The sequence below is a fragment of the Mytilus californianus genome, unplaced genomic scaffold, assembly GCF_021869535.1.
Source record: "Mytilus californianus isolate M0D057914Y unplaced genomic scaffold, xbMytCali1.0.p SCAF_4, whole genome shotgun sequence".
In the NCBI taxonomy this organism is placed as follows: domain Eukaryota; kingdom Metazoa; phylum Mollusca; class Bivalvia; order Mytilida; family Mytilidae; genus Mytilus; species Mytilus californianus.
In genome coordinates, this window is record NW_026262690.1 from 59497546 (window position 1) to 59515404 (window position 17859).

Here is a 17859-nt window from a genome sequence, read left to right on the forward strand (position 1 = left end):
TACTACTGTGGTTTCAAATTAAATATGTGCAATATTTAGCAATTGCAATAAGAGGTGCCCATAATTTGAACATGCAAGCAATATTTAGGATAAAAAACTGCTGAAATCACTTTTCACATCTGCATACACATATTACTTCCATTCTATTTTACACATTTCTTACATAACTTTCTTTTCCTCTATATTTTTGTATTTTGATATATTTAAACAAAGTTATCAACTACATCATTTTGATCAGAAATAAGTACAGGACAATAACCTTAGAACCATCCTTAAAATAAAGGCTTTATCATATATTTATTGGATTTTTTTAATGGGGACCAATCCTTTAATAAAAGTTCAATATAAAACGTAAAATTTCAAGACAGATTTTTTCTTTTATATTACATGCTAATAGCTAAATTTGATATCTATGTTTTCCCAAATTTTTATCTTTTAAATCAGTGATACCAATTTTATTGTCAAGTTTCATCAAAAATATATATAGTGAGTTCCAGGGCTTTACACAGAACCAGTTCCTTGATATATCACCAAGGTTAATGCCTAGTGGGTAAATGTTTTAAGCAACCCAGCTTATAAGGATATGGCACCATACAGTACAACAAACTTCAGGAAGGCATTATTATTTTTCATTGACTTGAATCACAATTGTAATATTTCCTTCACCTTTTACTATACCAGCTGGTATTTCCAACAACTTTATGTAAATGTGACTTGACTAAGTATTTCTCTCCATCTATAGCAGTAACTATAATATACCTTGTTCTTCAGAAATTTTCACTTCTAGTAAACATTCAACATTAAGTCATCTCATTATTAAAAGAGTTACTACAAAGTGGTTGACTTTCGCAGAGTTTTAATGGCCAATTAACCTGTTAGTCAGGTTTATTTTCAAGTCTTCCTTGTCTTTGATTCTGATCTTAATTAAAAGATTGCAATTACATGAGATGATGTTTTAGCAATTTTATCACAATTGCGAAAATAGCAAAAATAAAAACCTCAAAAAATTATCCACTTTACATTACTGATGCTAAAGTACTGGTATAATATGTGGTTTAAAATACTTGTAATTATTACATCATATAATCTATTAAATTAAGTATAAAGAATAATAATAAATAATAAAGCTTGCAGATAACAATGTTTTACAGTGCTGACTCCAAATGACCAATGTTTATCTCAAACAGGAAATGAATGAACAGTTGCTCTATGATCATTTTAACATGGTAGGCATATGTTTGTCAACATTTTACATTTCGCTAACGCTTGGTATAAAGATATTGACAAATATGATGCCTACCTATGTTAAAATGAGCATAGAGCATGGCATGAATTATGTCTTAAACAAATAGATCATATCAAATATTAAATTTCATTTCACTACAATAATAAAGCATATCTGTTACTAATATGCCAATATTTTTCACCTTTTATGTTGATTTTCTTCTGGAGGATATTAATTTTCTCTGACAGAATTTAGAGAGAATTAATTTCCTGCAGACAATATTATTAATTTTGGGGTCTTGCACTTATAAAGTAGATACAGTCCAATTAAAAGGACGTCTAGATTTCTGATTCTAGACGATATAATTGACAAAGTTATCATAACATCCTAAATCCATTAGATTTATTTCTCTTTATTAATTTACTTATGAAATCTTAAGGTGATAATGTTTATTCTGTCAGTTCCATCAGTAAGTATCATTTTTCTCTTTTCCTATACACATGGGGTAATCCACCACTAAGTCATTATTTGAAAGTAGTGCTAAAATAATTCATAGTTGCTAGTAATTTGTATGAGACCAATTTATTTACCATCTTATTGTCCCTTTTTCTCTCAATTTGTACAGAAGGATCAAAGACAAGGTAGCAACTGCTAACAGAGCATAGAAATCTTGTGTTTCACTATGGGACTCATCAATTTGGCACTCAGACTCGGAGTCAAAATAATGTGTCCGGGTAGAGTGACATGTTTTCCTGCAGACTGTTACCTTGTGAACTAGCACAATAAATCCAGCTCAGTACAAAGCAGGGTTCATTACCATATTGCTCTAACATGTTCTCATCCTGAAAGTGCATTTTATTTGCCACTGGACATTAAGCAACCAAACATCTATCCATCAATCTCTCAGGAATGCTTGTCACAGTGACTAGGGAGGAAATCAATCACTGGTGTTAAACTGATAATCGTAACTGGAATTACGACAATCCCAATATAGCGACGGCAGAAATAGGTAAAATTGTTTCAGTCATTTTTCTCAAATTTAGCCCGTTGTTGTCAAGAGTTACTCAGCTGCAAGGTTTTTCTATACCATTACATCATATTTGAATCGTAACGGTGCACTATAATTGTCAAAGCGCTTAGAAAATTGCCGTCGAAAAATTCGGGATGATAATCGTAATTCGATGGCATTTTTCTTGTTTGATAATCGTAATTTCTTTATGGGATAATAGTAACTGAAAATAATAAATGTGTCTTCCAGCTTGTCAATGGTATTTTGTGTGTAAAAATGGCAATGTCCAGTTAAACGATGACATTAACGTGCAAAATAAAAAATAATGAAGCAACTTACAGGTTAATATTTAGGACAAATTTATCTACATGTATATATATCTCGATTTATAACTGACAACAATATGCATAACCTTTTAATATATACATGTACCTGTTAAAGATATGGAAAATGAAGCAGCTGTCGAGGCAGTTATTGTGGTAAATAGATAATTTAAATTCTTTCAAAGTTTCAATGTTGTTTTCAAGTTTAGGGTTTTTTTTGGAAGTGGGGAAAAGGGGGGGGTATTAGCATTATCCCATATCCCAAAAGTGCAATCCTTTCAAATGAAAGTCCTGTATACCACATTTCAATATGCCATATGTTTTGCCTCAAATATTGCATATATCCAATCAACTTTTAAATCAATAAAAAGGGCAGGTTAACCTCCCCTATCTCAACATTCCCTATACCACCGGGGTGGCTGTGGGTTACTTCCTATATAAATATATAAGTTATAACATGGATCAGATTTTTGGTCTACGGCAATATATGAAAGGGGATATTTTTTTTTAATTTCAGCAGCACGCCAGAAGTGACACCACCCCTTCCCCCGTGCCTTATACAGACCTCATTTATCATAAGATTGCTGTCAGTTTAGAGTTCCCTGTTGTTTATATTCGGGGATGGGTCCACAATGTAAAAGGGAAATAGGGGTGGGGGGTGGGGTGCTATAAACTGAACATTTATACTAAATTTCTGCGAGAAATGAACAAAATTTTCCATCAGTTACTTAGCTGCATTATTGGATTTAACAGTTGATACTTTGATTGGTGGATATGAGTTTTCATTTTGCCCTTTTCCTTATATTTCAATAGAAATACATATAGTTGAATTTTGGAGTGAAATGTATCCCGGTTAAAATAGCCGTTCATATTTTTCAAGTGAATTCACTTTTGTTCTGTTTTACACTGATATTTCATATGATTTTAAAAATTAAATTCAAGTATTTTGATTAAATACCTATGTATTTTAGGACGTTTTTTTAAACAGGGTGGATGGTAAAGGATCTAGAATAGTTACCAGTTTATTGTTACTATTGTTTATTGTTACTTGTGTTTATTGTTCCTTGTGTTAATTGTTCCTTGTGTTTATTGTTACTTGTGTTTATTGTTCCTTGTGTTTATTGTTACTTGTGTTTATTGTTCCATGTTTATTGTTACTTGTGTTTATTGTTACTTGTGTTTATTGTTTTTATTAGCCTTAACTAAATGGCGCGTATAGTCTTGCGAAGTATTTGAAGGACTGAAAAAAAAACCACAAATATATATTATCAAATTGAGAATGGAAATATATGTGTATTGGTCCTCAGAAGGCATAATATGTAGATCATCACGGTCGAAACTGGTTTAATTACAAAGACTTTAATAGATAATCAATCAAATATTTTGAGCTTCAGAAAAATGCATGACAATTATGAAAGGCTAATTTTTGTTTTCATTTGATAGAAAAGTATTAAGTATATGGTAATTATGCAAGTACAAAAATGTTCTTTGTTACCTTTAATATTTTTTCTCTACAATAACTTCCATGCATATGTATGCAGCATATTTTTCATATACCAAGTATTTATGATTTCTTAAGTTGCAGTCATTCTTTGAATAAATATAGCTTGTAAGGTAAATTAAGGCCACATCAATTTGATTTCTTGATCTTCTGGCTTTTGGCCAAACTATTAAAGAACACAAATCCATGTTTGCCAATGAACTCCACGTCACCATGTGCTTAACTCCATAACAAACAAAGCATTCCAACTTTTCTCTACTCTTATATTATCTTTAAACGTTTAAAGGATGTCATATTATTAGAATGCCAAACTAAATTGGTGTTGTTAAAATTTATAGTTATTTTCTGAGATATCGAAATGTCAGTGACGGTCATGAAGTAGCTAAGCATTTTTATAGTATTTATGGGCTATACAACTTTTTGCACATTCAAAAAGGTGTGACATTTGTTTTCAAGTCCGTATTTAAATAGAATACCAAACAATATTTCTTTTTAACTCTAAACATGAAGAGATCATGATGACATTTTTTTAAATTTTCTCCCATATTTTGTGACGGTCTTAGTTCCTGGAGTTTTCAGTATTTTAACATAGTTCGTGTTTCCCCATTTACAAATTTATAGAAGTAGTCCCCCTTCCAATTTTATGATATATACTAGTATGTAGCTGTTTACATTTGAACTGTTAATCATATATGCACAAAAAGAAATGTCATAAGATGTGGGAACGTTTTCGTGATTAATTCATCACCATATTTTCATCATATGCTTTTATGTAGACGTATTTCGTGTCAATACCAATCAAACACTATCCAGTTACGATTATCTTTTTATTTATTAATACCGAAATTACGATTATCATTTTTGAGAGTTACAATTATCATCCCGAATTTTTCGACGGCAATTTTCTAAGCGCTTAGGCAATTATAGTGCACCATTACGATTCAAATATGATGTAATGGTATAGAAAAACCTTGCAGCTGAGTAACTCTTGACAACAATGGGCTACATTTGAGAAAAATGACCGAAAAGATTTTACCTATTTCTGCCGTCGCCATATTGGGATCGTCGGAATTCCAATTACGATTATCAGTTTAACACCAGTGATCAATGCAGTCATGGAAAAGTCACTTTATGCCTTAATGACATGTAGAATATAAGTTTAGGAAAATTCCTCAATTGATGTTTTAACTTAGGTGTATCAAATTTTAAGTTGACTGTTAAGAGTTTTATCACAGAAAGAAGTACAGTTTAATCTTTTTAACCAGACATGCATGAAGCTATTTAACAGTTAATTCCATCAAGTATTTGTTTTTGAACAGTTTACTTAAAAGTATATGAAAACAATGATTACATTTGATTACATTTGGTATATGGAAAACTAAAGCCACAGTATGTAATTCTGTAGACTATTTTTTTCATTACAAAAGATTCTAGCTATTACTATACTGGTATATTTGGAATGAGCACTATGAATACTTTAAAGTGAGGTAATAAAATGTGCATCTTTAAGACTAAAAGTGTACTCATTTTTTCGTTACCTCTCTCGATTTTCTTTTAACCACTAGATGGTGCCACTGGTTATCATCAAATCTGTAGCCATTGGCTGGCAAAAGTTCTTCCCATGGGCCAGATCCTAAGTTGACTCGGACAAACACACCTCCATTTCTTAGAGTGATGATGATATGGTCTGTCTTATCACCTAAACAAATGACAATACAAGTCTGACTTATTTTGATGCAATCAACAAAAATGTAAACTGTAATGTATTACACCAGAAAAATAATTTTTCTTCTTTGCTAACATTAACAAAACTTATAGCTTCCATACCAATTAAAAGAGCATACTTGTTGAAATGCTATTTTAAAATAATATGAGCCATATGTGGAGCAGGATCTGCTTACCTCTCCAGAGCACCTGACGTCACCGTGGTTCTTTTGGTTGGGTTTTTGTTGCTCAGTCTTTAGTTTTCTATGTTGTGTTTTTTTATGCCATGGCATTGTCAGTTCATTTTTGACTTATGAGTTCAAATGTCCCTTTGGTAGCTTTCACCTCTCTTTTTGAAAATTATTGAGAACAAATTCTTCAGGTATTGCAAAAATATTTTGACCATAATTCATCTTTATACATAATATGGATTATCAAGCTCCTCTAAAAATCTAAAAATATTAAACTTCATAAAAATAGTTACCACAGTCACCACTGCATATTTATGTGCTTGTGGTGTATGCATAGGAATGTGTCCCTGTGCTTGTGGTGTATGCCCTTATGTAGTTAAGGTTGTCTGCTTGTGAAATTAATATGAGAACAGCTGTACTTAAAAAAGATATTTAATCCATATCAATAATTTTGTATATGAAATCTTGTGGCAAAGTATCTTTTGAGGTAAGGCTGTTGTTCATATCTAAATATTAACTGGAAGACCACAAAATAAAGCAGTTTTGGCAACTTTCCTCAACTGCTAGAAGTTTGAAAGTCTTAAGCAGATATCAAAGTCAAAATTAATTGTTTTTGTTACTGATATCTAATTGACTAATGTTATATAAACATCTAAAGAATGTAATTTGATAGATTTATAGAACTTTGTAAATTTGGGATTATAGTCTTTTTTACCTTATCCTTGTTCTGTAAAAGTCTTCCAGAGAGGAGGATAAGGGTAAATACAATTAAACAAAGATTCTTAGAACTAATTCAAATCTGTACTTCAATTTTACGCATTTATAAAACTGTATTGGACATGCAGATTTAAAAAAAATTAACTGTAACAGTGTGTTTTATTGGAAGAAAATAGTTTCAGAGCAATAAATCTGACTGATATCTTTCAAAGTTAATTAACGTCAAACAATATAACAATAAATGACATATTTTATAAAGGTTTCCATTAACTTAATTACTCTACATTTCAACAGATAGTATTTCACAGAGAAGAATCTCTTATAAAATCAAGATTCAAATAAAATCAACATGCAAATTATAAAACAATATAAAATACTGTATCTTTTTATTGACATTAATGCTTTGAGGAAGATTTATGTACATTGAAAATTGTTTCCAAATAATTCATGACAAATAATTTATAGAAACCTGCTTAAAAATCAATAAAATAGAACTAGCTTTATAATTTGAGCTGTATCTATTTTGTTCACCATAAGTAGGCTCTTTGTACTGCAACGAACCTGATCAGACTTTTATCAAACGAAAACAGGGGATTACAACAACAGAGAAAATCCTCTGTATTGTTGTTGATTAATATAAGCTATTCTTACACACATATAAAGCTTCTTACCTATAAAAAATAGTAATCCATCAGGTTGCTGAGTACGGAAATAAAGATCAATCTCATCTTCGTTGCTCTGTAGACCATCATCAGTGTTGTTATCTTTCACAAAATTATACATGAGGTACTGTGTTCCAAGCAAAGTTACTTCTGTTGGAGTTTTTTCTGAAAAGAAAAACATAATATTTATCAGATATTGAACTTTTCTATCAAACACATGAGGGGGGTAGGACCTTTATCGGGACTCCGGGATCGGGTGTTTTTAAGCTCGGGATTTCGGGATTGATCCTTTCGGGATCCGGGAATTCTTTTTCGAAATTTCGGGATGTCGGATTTATTTTTTTAAATTCGGGACATCGGGATTCCATGTTTTTAAGCCCGGGATTTTGGGATCAGGACCCCTCCTACCCCCCCTCACACATGTAAACATGCATGTTCTGGATTTTTAATAAACAGCAAAAACCATACATGTGTTCAATCAATTTCTTTCAAAGGTCAATTTAATTCTTGATTTTTAGAGCTTTTAAAAATATGTTAGCTGTTGAAATTAGATTGTATGGTTCATGTGACACTCCTCGAATCAGGTAGCATTATCTGAGAGTTCCCAAGGCAAGTGTCACTTCAACACCAATCATTATTATAACTGTCATGAAAGTCAAAGGGGCATATTCTAAAATTTGCAACCAATCTCCATCTATTAGATTTAGTTAATTTTTCTTTGAGGTTTAATACTGAGAAACCCAATGATGCATATCAATCTTTTGCCAATATAAAGTATACTTGAGTGACTCTGGATAAATTTCATGTGTAGGATATAATCTTCCATAGAATCAACATATTGTGATAATTCTCCCACTACAGTAAAAATGTAAGGTGAAAGATAAGCCTGGAATATTTGAGTCACAATGACCTACATTTTGTGCTTCAATTGATTTGTCTAATTATTTGTATTTAGGTCCACAATGTGATTTGAAATGTCATACTCTGATATAGTAAACAAAACTTTTATTGCACAATTACCTACATATTCATATCTAATTGAGTACATTTGGTTATGTTTTCAATTAGGGGAGCATCTGATACCTTTAGTATCATAACACTGATATATCACATATCAAAGCTACAATCTTCTTATAAAATCTGTCTACATTCTAGAACATTTTAATGACTAGGTCTATTTCTGTGTCCAATAAGTGACTAAAAGCAAAATATAATTGGTTTTTTTTTCAGATTTTTATAAAATTTTGTATGATTTACATTTAAATACATATAAAATGATTGTAAGAAATAATTTCTACTTCTAGGGATGCAATCAGTTCAAAAGTTGTGAAATACATCTATAAATGTACAGAAATGCATATAAAAGGTGTCATAAAATGTATATCTTTCCAGTTTAAATGGTGATTTCTTGAAAAATGATATGAAATTAAAATGGTGTCCCCAGCTTCATAACTTCAGTACATTCATTTAGTCTAGATCATTGTAGAGTAATCATAAATAGGACAAAATAATCAGAATATCATGACAGAGTCACACTGCAAAATTGTAATTTACATGTTATTCTTCACTCAAACCATCAAATGAAATTCATGTCCACAGCACAACGAAACTGATGATCTCTAATAGCATTAAAACAGAAATGTTTACAGCAATAACATATCATTTCTAAACAAAATTACAAGGAAGGAATTTTCTAAATCGAAATAATTCTTTTACAGCACTTAAACAGTAAAAGACTTTTTTAGAAACTCTTATTATAATTGATTTTATCTCTGGAAGTTTAAACCCTGCTTGTATCTATTTGGATATTCAGATGCTGCCCTACTAGTTCTAAAAACATAGATTTCATAAAATTATAGATGCCTACAGAAATAGAACCTAAATTGGTTGCTTTTCTATATTAATCTGCAATATAATTTTCATACAAATTTTTAATAAATTATAGCAAGTTAAATTTCTGCATATCAAATCATTGTAAATAATATTGCAATCAATAAAATGCAAGGTTCCAATTTCAGTGGCTTTCAGGAAAGTATTTTCTTTCAATTATTAAATTTACCTTTCTTTGAAATACAACACTTTTGTCTGATTTGTGATGATAACTGCAAATTTTGAGAAGCTATAATCAATAGAAATTATGTAAGAAGTGAGAAGTACATCCCTTTTTTCTCAGTGTTACTCAGTCAATACATAACCTTTAACATTGTTTTTTTTTCTTTTTTCTAATTTTTGTTGAAGTCTGTTGATGAATAGCATAAATGCAGAAAAAATTCTTCACTTCTAATTCGAAATGTATTCATGTGAGAGCTTATCCCAATTACATTTAAACCTGAATGTCAAATTTTACTACTAATTCTCTCCATTTACCACTAGAATTTTGTAATTTATAAAATGCATTGATTTTACAGGAAAAAATCATGAAACCTATATAGTCCAAATTACAGTTAATCACCCATCATCTTCAATCAAACAATTTTCAATAAGCAGAAAATTTTGATTGAATATCTATTGTTGTGTATGCAAAGTGCAAACAGTCTTGCCTGGTGAGCTAACTTCGCCTTGCATAAAAGGTGATTAAATAACAAGTTGGCTCTGTTGACTTAATACCAATATTGGGGTTTGGAATCAATTTCTATTCAAACTATGATTTGTGAGCTTCATCAACTCCTTTTCAATACTATGAAATTGACTGGCTGATTTTTATGGGAATTTACTATAATGGCATTCACTCCTAAATAAACTCTACTGAGCTGATTTTTTTTTCTCAATTGAAGTGGAAAAAAAACACGCATTAAAGTTTTTATATTTTTCATACCTATTTCCATAAATGTCCACTGCTTTGTCAAACAGCGGGGAAAATGATTTTAATGTAGATTTACATGACCAAAAGAATTATTAGCTAGATTTGATTGTAAGCCATAAAACCATTTAGTATATTGTCATTTTCTTGGTCAGAATTAATAGAATAAGTGGCTTTTATCATGCCAAAATCAAAGCCTCTTCTCATAAAAATTTGAATAAGAATCTGATTTGATTTCTGGTTTCCTTATGTGGTTGCTGAGTTGCTGTGTTACTGAAACATCAATATAGACATAGCCTACAAGGCACTATCTAAACTCTAGGTCAGCAATTAGCCCCCCTTTTCAAAGGGCCTGTTAAATTAGTAGTAATCACAATAATGGTACGTAGGTATAATTCCTGACATTGCTGCAAGGTCTAGATATGCTATTTAAAGATTGATTGAGTAAATAACTGTTGAATGGCCTGTCAGATCAGATTTACAAACTTTTTAAAACGACATACAAACTAAGCAAGAAATGTAGTTTAAAAACTATTCTACATGCTAATAAATGGAATTGTTCATCTAAAAACAAAATTTACAGTAGAAAAAGCTTGTATCAAAAATTTTTACAAACTAATTAACTAATATAGTTTGTCAATAAAGCTGCTTTTAATTCATTAGGACTGAGTGCTGACATGATTTAATGCTAATATGACCAAAATATGTATAGATTGTCAGGTTTTCGACACTGATATCGTAAAATATCAGCCATGAGCCACAATGTCAACCTTTTTGGCAAGTGAGCGCAGCGAACGAATCAAAAAGCTTCAACTTGTGTCAACTGGCTGATATTTTTCAATATCTATATGTAGAAAACCAAATAATCTGTTTCTTGTTCTATTACTGGTCTTTTTCCCCTCCCTAATATAAATAAGAAGATGTGGTATGAGTGCCAATGAGACAACTCTCCATCCAAGTCACAATGTGTAAAAAGTAAACAATTATAGGTCAAAGTAAGGCCTTCAACACAGAGCCTTGGCTCACACTGAACAGCAAGCTATAAAGGGCCCCAAAATGTGTAAAACAATTCAAACAGGAAAACCAATGGTCTAATATATATAAAAAACAAGAAACGAGAAACACTTATGAACCACACCAACAAACGATAACCACTGAACTACAGGCTCCTGACTTCAGGCGCATACAAATGCAGTGGGTTTAAACGTTTTAACAGGCGCCAACCTTCACACTAACCTGAAACAGTAGTGTAACATTACAACATAAAAAGACACACTATAAAATACCAATTGAAATGGCTTAACTCGATCAAAAAGACATAAGACAGATTTATATTTGTCAAGCTTGAAAACGTCTCAATATACAATGTGATGACGCTAATAACTTCTCCTCACACATTGTGACGTTGCTGATAATGCCTACTCAGGCCTCAAAGCTGTAATACTATCATTACAGAGCAGAGGTGGTGTGATATAGGCAAAGGGAAGGACAATAATTAATGTAATCACCCAGTTAAAGTTTCTTTTTAAGAAATAGTTTATGTTTAGCTTACATCTGCCTACAGTTGACTGAAGAATGTATGGTGTGACCCATAATTTTGTTGTTGTCTTTTTTGTTACTGGGTTGCTGTCTCATTGATGTATACCCCACATAACCTTGGATCAAATTAACACTTCAGGTAGTTGAAAAACTATTACCTGAAATGAATTAAGCATATGGATCATTGTTGTGAAGTGTTAAAATTGTTCCACATACATTGTCAGGTGGAAGGAAAAAAATCACACAAAGTATCAGTATTTCTCTTAAAGTAGTGTACAAGTCAGAAGCCGAAAAAAAAATATAATATAAGGTACATTCAAATGAAGGGCTTTTTTTTTTTGAACATCAAGACAGAGATTCCAACATCATGGACATAAATTTCTGTTGCTGATGAACAACAACACATGATTTAACTCCAAGAGGTGAAAAATTAACAAGCATTCTGTGAATATTGCATGGCAATACATAGTCCCCTACTAAAAATTCATTGTATTGGAACAAAATTCTAACTTGATCTTTAACTTGCCATGGTGTAAACTATATTACAAATATCAAGTCAATATATTCAAGCATGACGAAAAAAAGTGTTAAAAACTGATTATTTAAGTGAATTTCTAAGTCCAAGGACCATAACTCTGCACAAAATCATCAGACCGGTACAAAATTCAAACTTGAACTGTAACTTGTCATGATAAAATTATATATCAATATCTTCAAGAATGACAAAAAAAAGTGTGGAAAACTGATTATTTGAGTGAATTTTCTAAGTCCAAGGACCATAACTCTGCACAAAATCATCAGACCGGAACAAAATTTGAACTTGATCTGTAACTTGTCATGATAAAACAATACACTAAATATCAAATCAATATCTTCAAGCATGAAGAAAAAAAGTGTGGAATATGATTTGCCCGACTGACGTATGGACAGACAGACAGACAGTCGGCAAACCTAAAGTCCCCTTCGACTTCGTCGGTAGGGGACTAATAAGCCAGATTGATGGACAACCTTATTATCAGTGGTTCTTATAAGGGTGGTTAGCAGGTCTCTAAAGCCAGACTGATGGACAACCTTATTATCCTTGGTTCCTATGAGGGCTGTTCGCAGGTCTCTAATAATCATTTGTTCCTTGTAATAAAAAGTCTAGTACTACCAAACCACTAAACAGACAGTGTGTATTGATGGATTCCAGTAACTAATCTGACAATATATTGATGACTAATGTCATTAAATAGACAATACCTCTTAGTTCTTCTATATTATTTTGACATCATCTACTTTGTCCAGTAAAAAGTCAGTTCTAACTTTTAGTCTAACAATCCTGGCTTGAAATTCCTTGATGAAAAATGGCCAATTATAGACAAGAGTTCCATGCAATAAAGGATTGTGAGCATTAAGATCAGACAAGGCAAAACTATAACTATATATGACTGGTTGACGTCCCATTATACTTCCCATGACAATGACTCTTAAAAGGATTTACACTATGCATCATAATATACAAATATCTAAATAGCATGCTTTACATCTGACTGCTGAACAACAATATACATAAAAATAAGGGAGGACTTGTCTGTATATATCCGTTCTGTATGACATTTGACACATTGCTTGATCAACAACATAAATCTTACTATACAAAATGGTCCAGACAATAAATAAACTTTCTTTGTGGTCATGAGATTGAAGAATAAATGTTTGGTAAGACATATTCTTGTCCAGAACCATTCTTCTCTGTCAATTAATTCTATTAAAACCTGCTGACTAATGTCAATAATCTATTAGATTTGCCACCAAAAATGGTAAGACAGAGAATTTAGTTGTAGATCTCCTGCCCACTGGAACTGTAGGAGTGAGAATGGTATTAGATTACATGATCTATTGATCCTGAGCAGAATGAACCTAATGAAAAATCTTCATACAGATAATGGAATCTACAAAAATGTTATGAAACAAATTTATTCATTTCCACAGGCTGTGATTTGGTTTCAGTTTCTGATGAAAAAATGTCATTAAAGTAAAGCCAAAAAAAATAAATACAACCAAAGTTTTAAATTTACAGTAGAGTAAGGTATGTAGATAATGTACAGCATGTACAACATTCATCTAAATGACATCACAAAAGTACTTTGTCTGTCATCTGATGCTGGATTATTACATAATTATCTTTAAATCTTATGAATGAAATATTTTGAAAGAAAAAAAAAAACGGATAAAAATCAATCTGAAAAGTAAACCGCCTTTTCTATGATTGAAATTCCATGCATGTGTAAATATTTTTACTCATTATTTCACCAACCAATTACAGAATGACATTATTTGTTAGACACCCACTGATTCTAGGACAGAACAGATTTGAACTGATATAAATAAATGATCTATATCTGTGTCTTCATCACCATACTATAGAATGGCAAACTCATTTCTCATCACACCACCAGTGACAAACCCATATTTTCTGCACAGTGAACTGAAAAATAACAATTCCTAGAGTCCTGTCAATCCATAAAAAGAACAGTATCGATTTCATCTACAAATTATCACAAACTGATCTCCAACCTGGCCACTCTTTTTGTTCATTCACATTGATCAATCACTGAGGAGTAATAAACAACTACATCCATAGTTTTACTTCTAATTGTAATGTTTAAAGCTATAAAACTTACTACTCCTGTGTAGGAGAACAATATGGTGGAGTTGTGGGACAGCAGTGATTATGTCATGACATGTAAGGACATAACACATCATTAATTACAACATCAAGGACCGACTTTTGTCAACTATATACAGAATCTGTAATCTTACTATTGTAGGCTGTAGATGTTAACCCTTAGATTATAATTGCTTATGCCAGTGATCACAGGGGACAAATATAAACTATTCTGATACATGTTCTATTTCATTACTTCTACTCGGTAGGTCCCTTGGTTACATTTATCAAATTCAATGGATTATCTGTAAAACAGAATTCTTGATAAAATTTCTAGTAATCATGTGTAAGTGAAAAACCAATTTCAAAATTCATTACTGCATTATTTTCAAACCTACTGAGATTTTCTAAATGAAATCCCACAGAAAAAAGCAAAAATAAATATTCATCCAAAATAACATCAGTAATCCAGTTCAAAAACACAAGAAGAGTACTGTGTTATAGTTAAGTCATTACTTAGTCTGAGATATACACAATTCTAATAAAGAATCATTTCTATGGCAATTATAACTTGGACACATGTTCGGAAATACGCCAAAATCTTTTTGTAACCACACAGTGCAAATATAATTCTATGTGATACTGTGAATAAAGCAAAGATTGAAGGACTTTTCTTTAACTTCTCTGGTGCAAAATAAATCAGAGGAAAATGGCCCTTCCTATATTCAATGTTGAATATTACAATATTTGTGAACCTAGAATCTATTTCAGCAAAAAAATTTTAAAGATTTCTTTATTCCAAATTTTATTTTTTTTTTACTTTTCTTCTATAATTTAACAGTGAACTTATAACTAACTTATATTAACAGGTGGTAGAATAATTTTCTCAAGATCTTTATGACTATACCATATGGAATTTGCTCATTGTTGAATGCCGTAAGGTGACCTATGGTTGTTTACTTCAATGTTTTAGTCTCTGGTGGAGAGTTGTCTCATTGATTCATATTTTTATATTATATATGTATGATCTATTTCCTATCAACCCAAGCTTATATAGGAGTTCAATTTAAAGCAGAAAACAAGATTTAAATAGTTTCTGACAACAAAGCCAATGCTACTTGACAGGGATAGAAACTGTCTAGTTTGTGATTCAATAAACCTGATGGTCTGATACAGATTAATCTTACAATGAAATCCATTACAAGAAATAGTAATAATAGTTCTGGACACTTTACCCTATCTTATATCATATAAATATTGCTTAGGATTGAGAGACAGAATGAAATTAAACTTGCTGACCATAGAAGCAAGGTTTTAAACATATATATAAACATTGTGCACTTATTAAAAACAAGAATGTGTCCATAGTACACGGATGCCCCAATTGCAATATCACTTTCTATGTTCAGTGGACCGTAAAATTGGGGTCAAAACTCTAATTTGGCATTAAAAATAGAAAGATCATACCATAGGGAACATGTGTACTAAGTTTCAAGTTGATTGGACTTTAACTTCATCAAAACTACCTTGACCAAAAACTTTAACCTGAAGCGGGCACTATCATTTTCTATGTTCAGTGGACTGTGAAATTGGGGTCAATACTCTAATTTGGCATTAAAATTAGAAAGATCATACCATAGGGAACATGTGTACTAAGTTTCAAGTTGATTGGACTTCAACTTCATCAAAAACTAACATGACCAAAAACTTTAACCTGAAGTGGGACAGATGGAATAACGAACGGACCGAAAAACATAATGCCTCTAGGTGGGGCATAAAAAGCACATTAATTATCTCTGAGCTAGTAACTACTCTAATAAACATAATGATTATAAAAATAAGATTATGCTTTGAAAACAGAATCAACTTTCAAAATGGAATTCTATGAACATATGAACATAAACTACATCTAAAGGAATTCACAGAGGGAAATATAGTAAAAAAAAAGCTAAAACTCGTCAGAATGTCTGTTATTCATTGTTGAGACTGTTTATTGCACATATAAATTAGCATTGTGCGCGCAATAATGAAATAAGCTTAAAACAAAAGACATTCTGCCATATGGAATCAATAGTATAACTTGATATTGTGGGAAAGAAATTCAAATTGTGACAAAATAATGTGTTTTGAACTGGATAAAAAAAATACTACTCCATAGATAGTGTCACACAGGCAGCTAGTTCTCACCCACACAATTTTCACATAAATTACACTGACATATGAAAATTATCTGGATTTTATTTTAAAATACAGTTTCGCCTTATATCGTAATGTGAGTGCTTACCCTCTTCCATTCTGAAGGGATTTTTGTTAATATTAACATTAATACTGATGCTGTTTCCTTGTACAATCTTTATCAAATATTTTGAATAACATAAAATTATTTTAAATAAAAAACTTAGCATGTTTTCTAATAAGTGTATCTGCAAACAGTTCTTCAAATCTTTCTTTTTGGTTTAACAGATAAAGATTACAACTAAAGTGTTAATGTTGTTAATCAGTGGGTCTTTGGGAAATTATGGATTTACTTGTTTATGCCTTGAAATAAAAATAAAATGTTTCTATTATTTTTACTGAACGGAAATTCTGTACAAATGTCCTTTATATAAAGCAATTGTATCCTGCAATTGTGTTGCAGAATACTCCTTTTCAACCTGTCTAGAGCAAGATTATTTATTTTCACAATCCCCCCCCCCCCCCCTTCCCCCACGCAAAATTAAATGGTTGTCCCTTATCCAAGTAAAAATCTTGGAGGGTTGAGTGCCACAAGATATTTTTCCTAGCCCAAATAAGGAACCTCTTTAGCTGTTGTCTTTTTAATGACAATCATGTAACACCATTTCTTCTTTGGTCCATACTTTCTTATTATATTCTAGGAATCTCAGATTGCAATATTTTAATTAAATTGAAATTTCTTCAACTGTTTTTTTTTTTTAAACAACAAGTATGCATACATTTTGTATATAGATCCTATAAATATACATATACCTTTTGTACCATGTATCAAATATGGGCATCATGTGTTTAGAAACAACTACTGAGAAAACATCATTAAAAAATCATCTTCATAATGTAACTTCAAAGACAACACAGACTTAGGCTATAATGCACCAAAAGATGGATATCAACATTGCATTTATAAAATCTCATCAAATCTGAGTAATTGTTTATTGCCTGAAGACATACATAATCATACTTTGTTGTCGTATATAGCAGTATTACCCTCCTGAGACATCAAATCCTGGCAAAATGATCTCCTGTATTTTTGTTATATATTTTTTATTTTCTTTAGTCCAATCATAAAATGAATCTGAGAACATTCTACAAGAATGAAGATATTGTGTCATTTTATTAGTCTGCACTGATTTTCTCTGCTTGACATTAAATTCTTAATATGAGAAAGGCATTTAAAATTCTTCAAATGTTTCTACTTAATTTCAACTCTTACCACCTATGATTTCTTACATAAATGTCTGGGTTTTTTTTAAAAGGAAATGAATGTAAATAAACAAACAAGTTCTAAACCTTCATAACACTG

The 17859-nt window shown here is 31.2% G+C and overlaps 1 protein-coding gene across 6 annotated transcripts in view; it reads right to left on the reverse strand.

Annotated features, from left to right (window-relative positions):
• LOC127738290 (neurexin-1-like) overlaps window positions 1–17859 on the reverse strand; it is a 90623-nt gene that overhangs the window by 42293 nt on the left and 30471 nt on the right. For all 6 annotated transcript variants that reach the window (XM_052249481.1, XM_052249483.1, XM_052249480.1 and 3 more), the window contains exons 4-5: window positions 7342–7497; window positions 5597–5757 (exon numbers count right to left, since the gene is read on the reverse strand). In XM_052249481.1, coding sequence (XP_052105441.1) covers window positions 5597–5757; window positions 7342–7497 — 317 coding nt within the window. The remainder of the gene's footprint in view (window positions 1–5596; window positions 5758–7341; window positions 7498–17859) is intronic.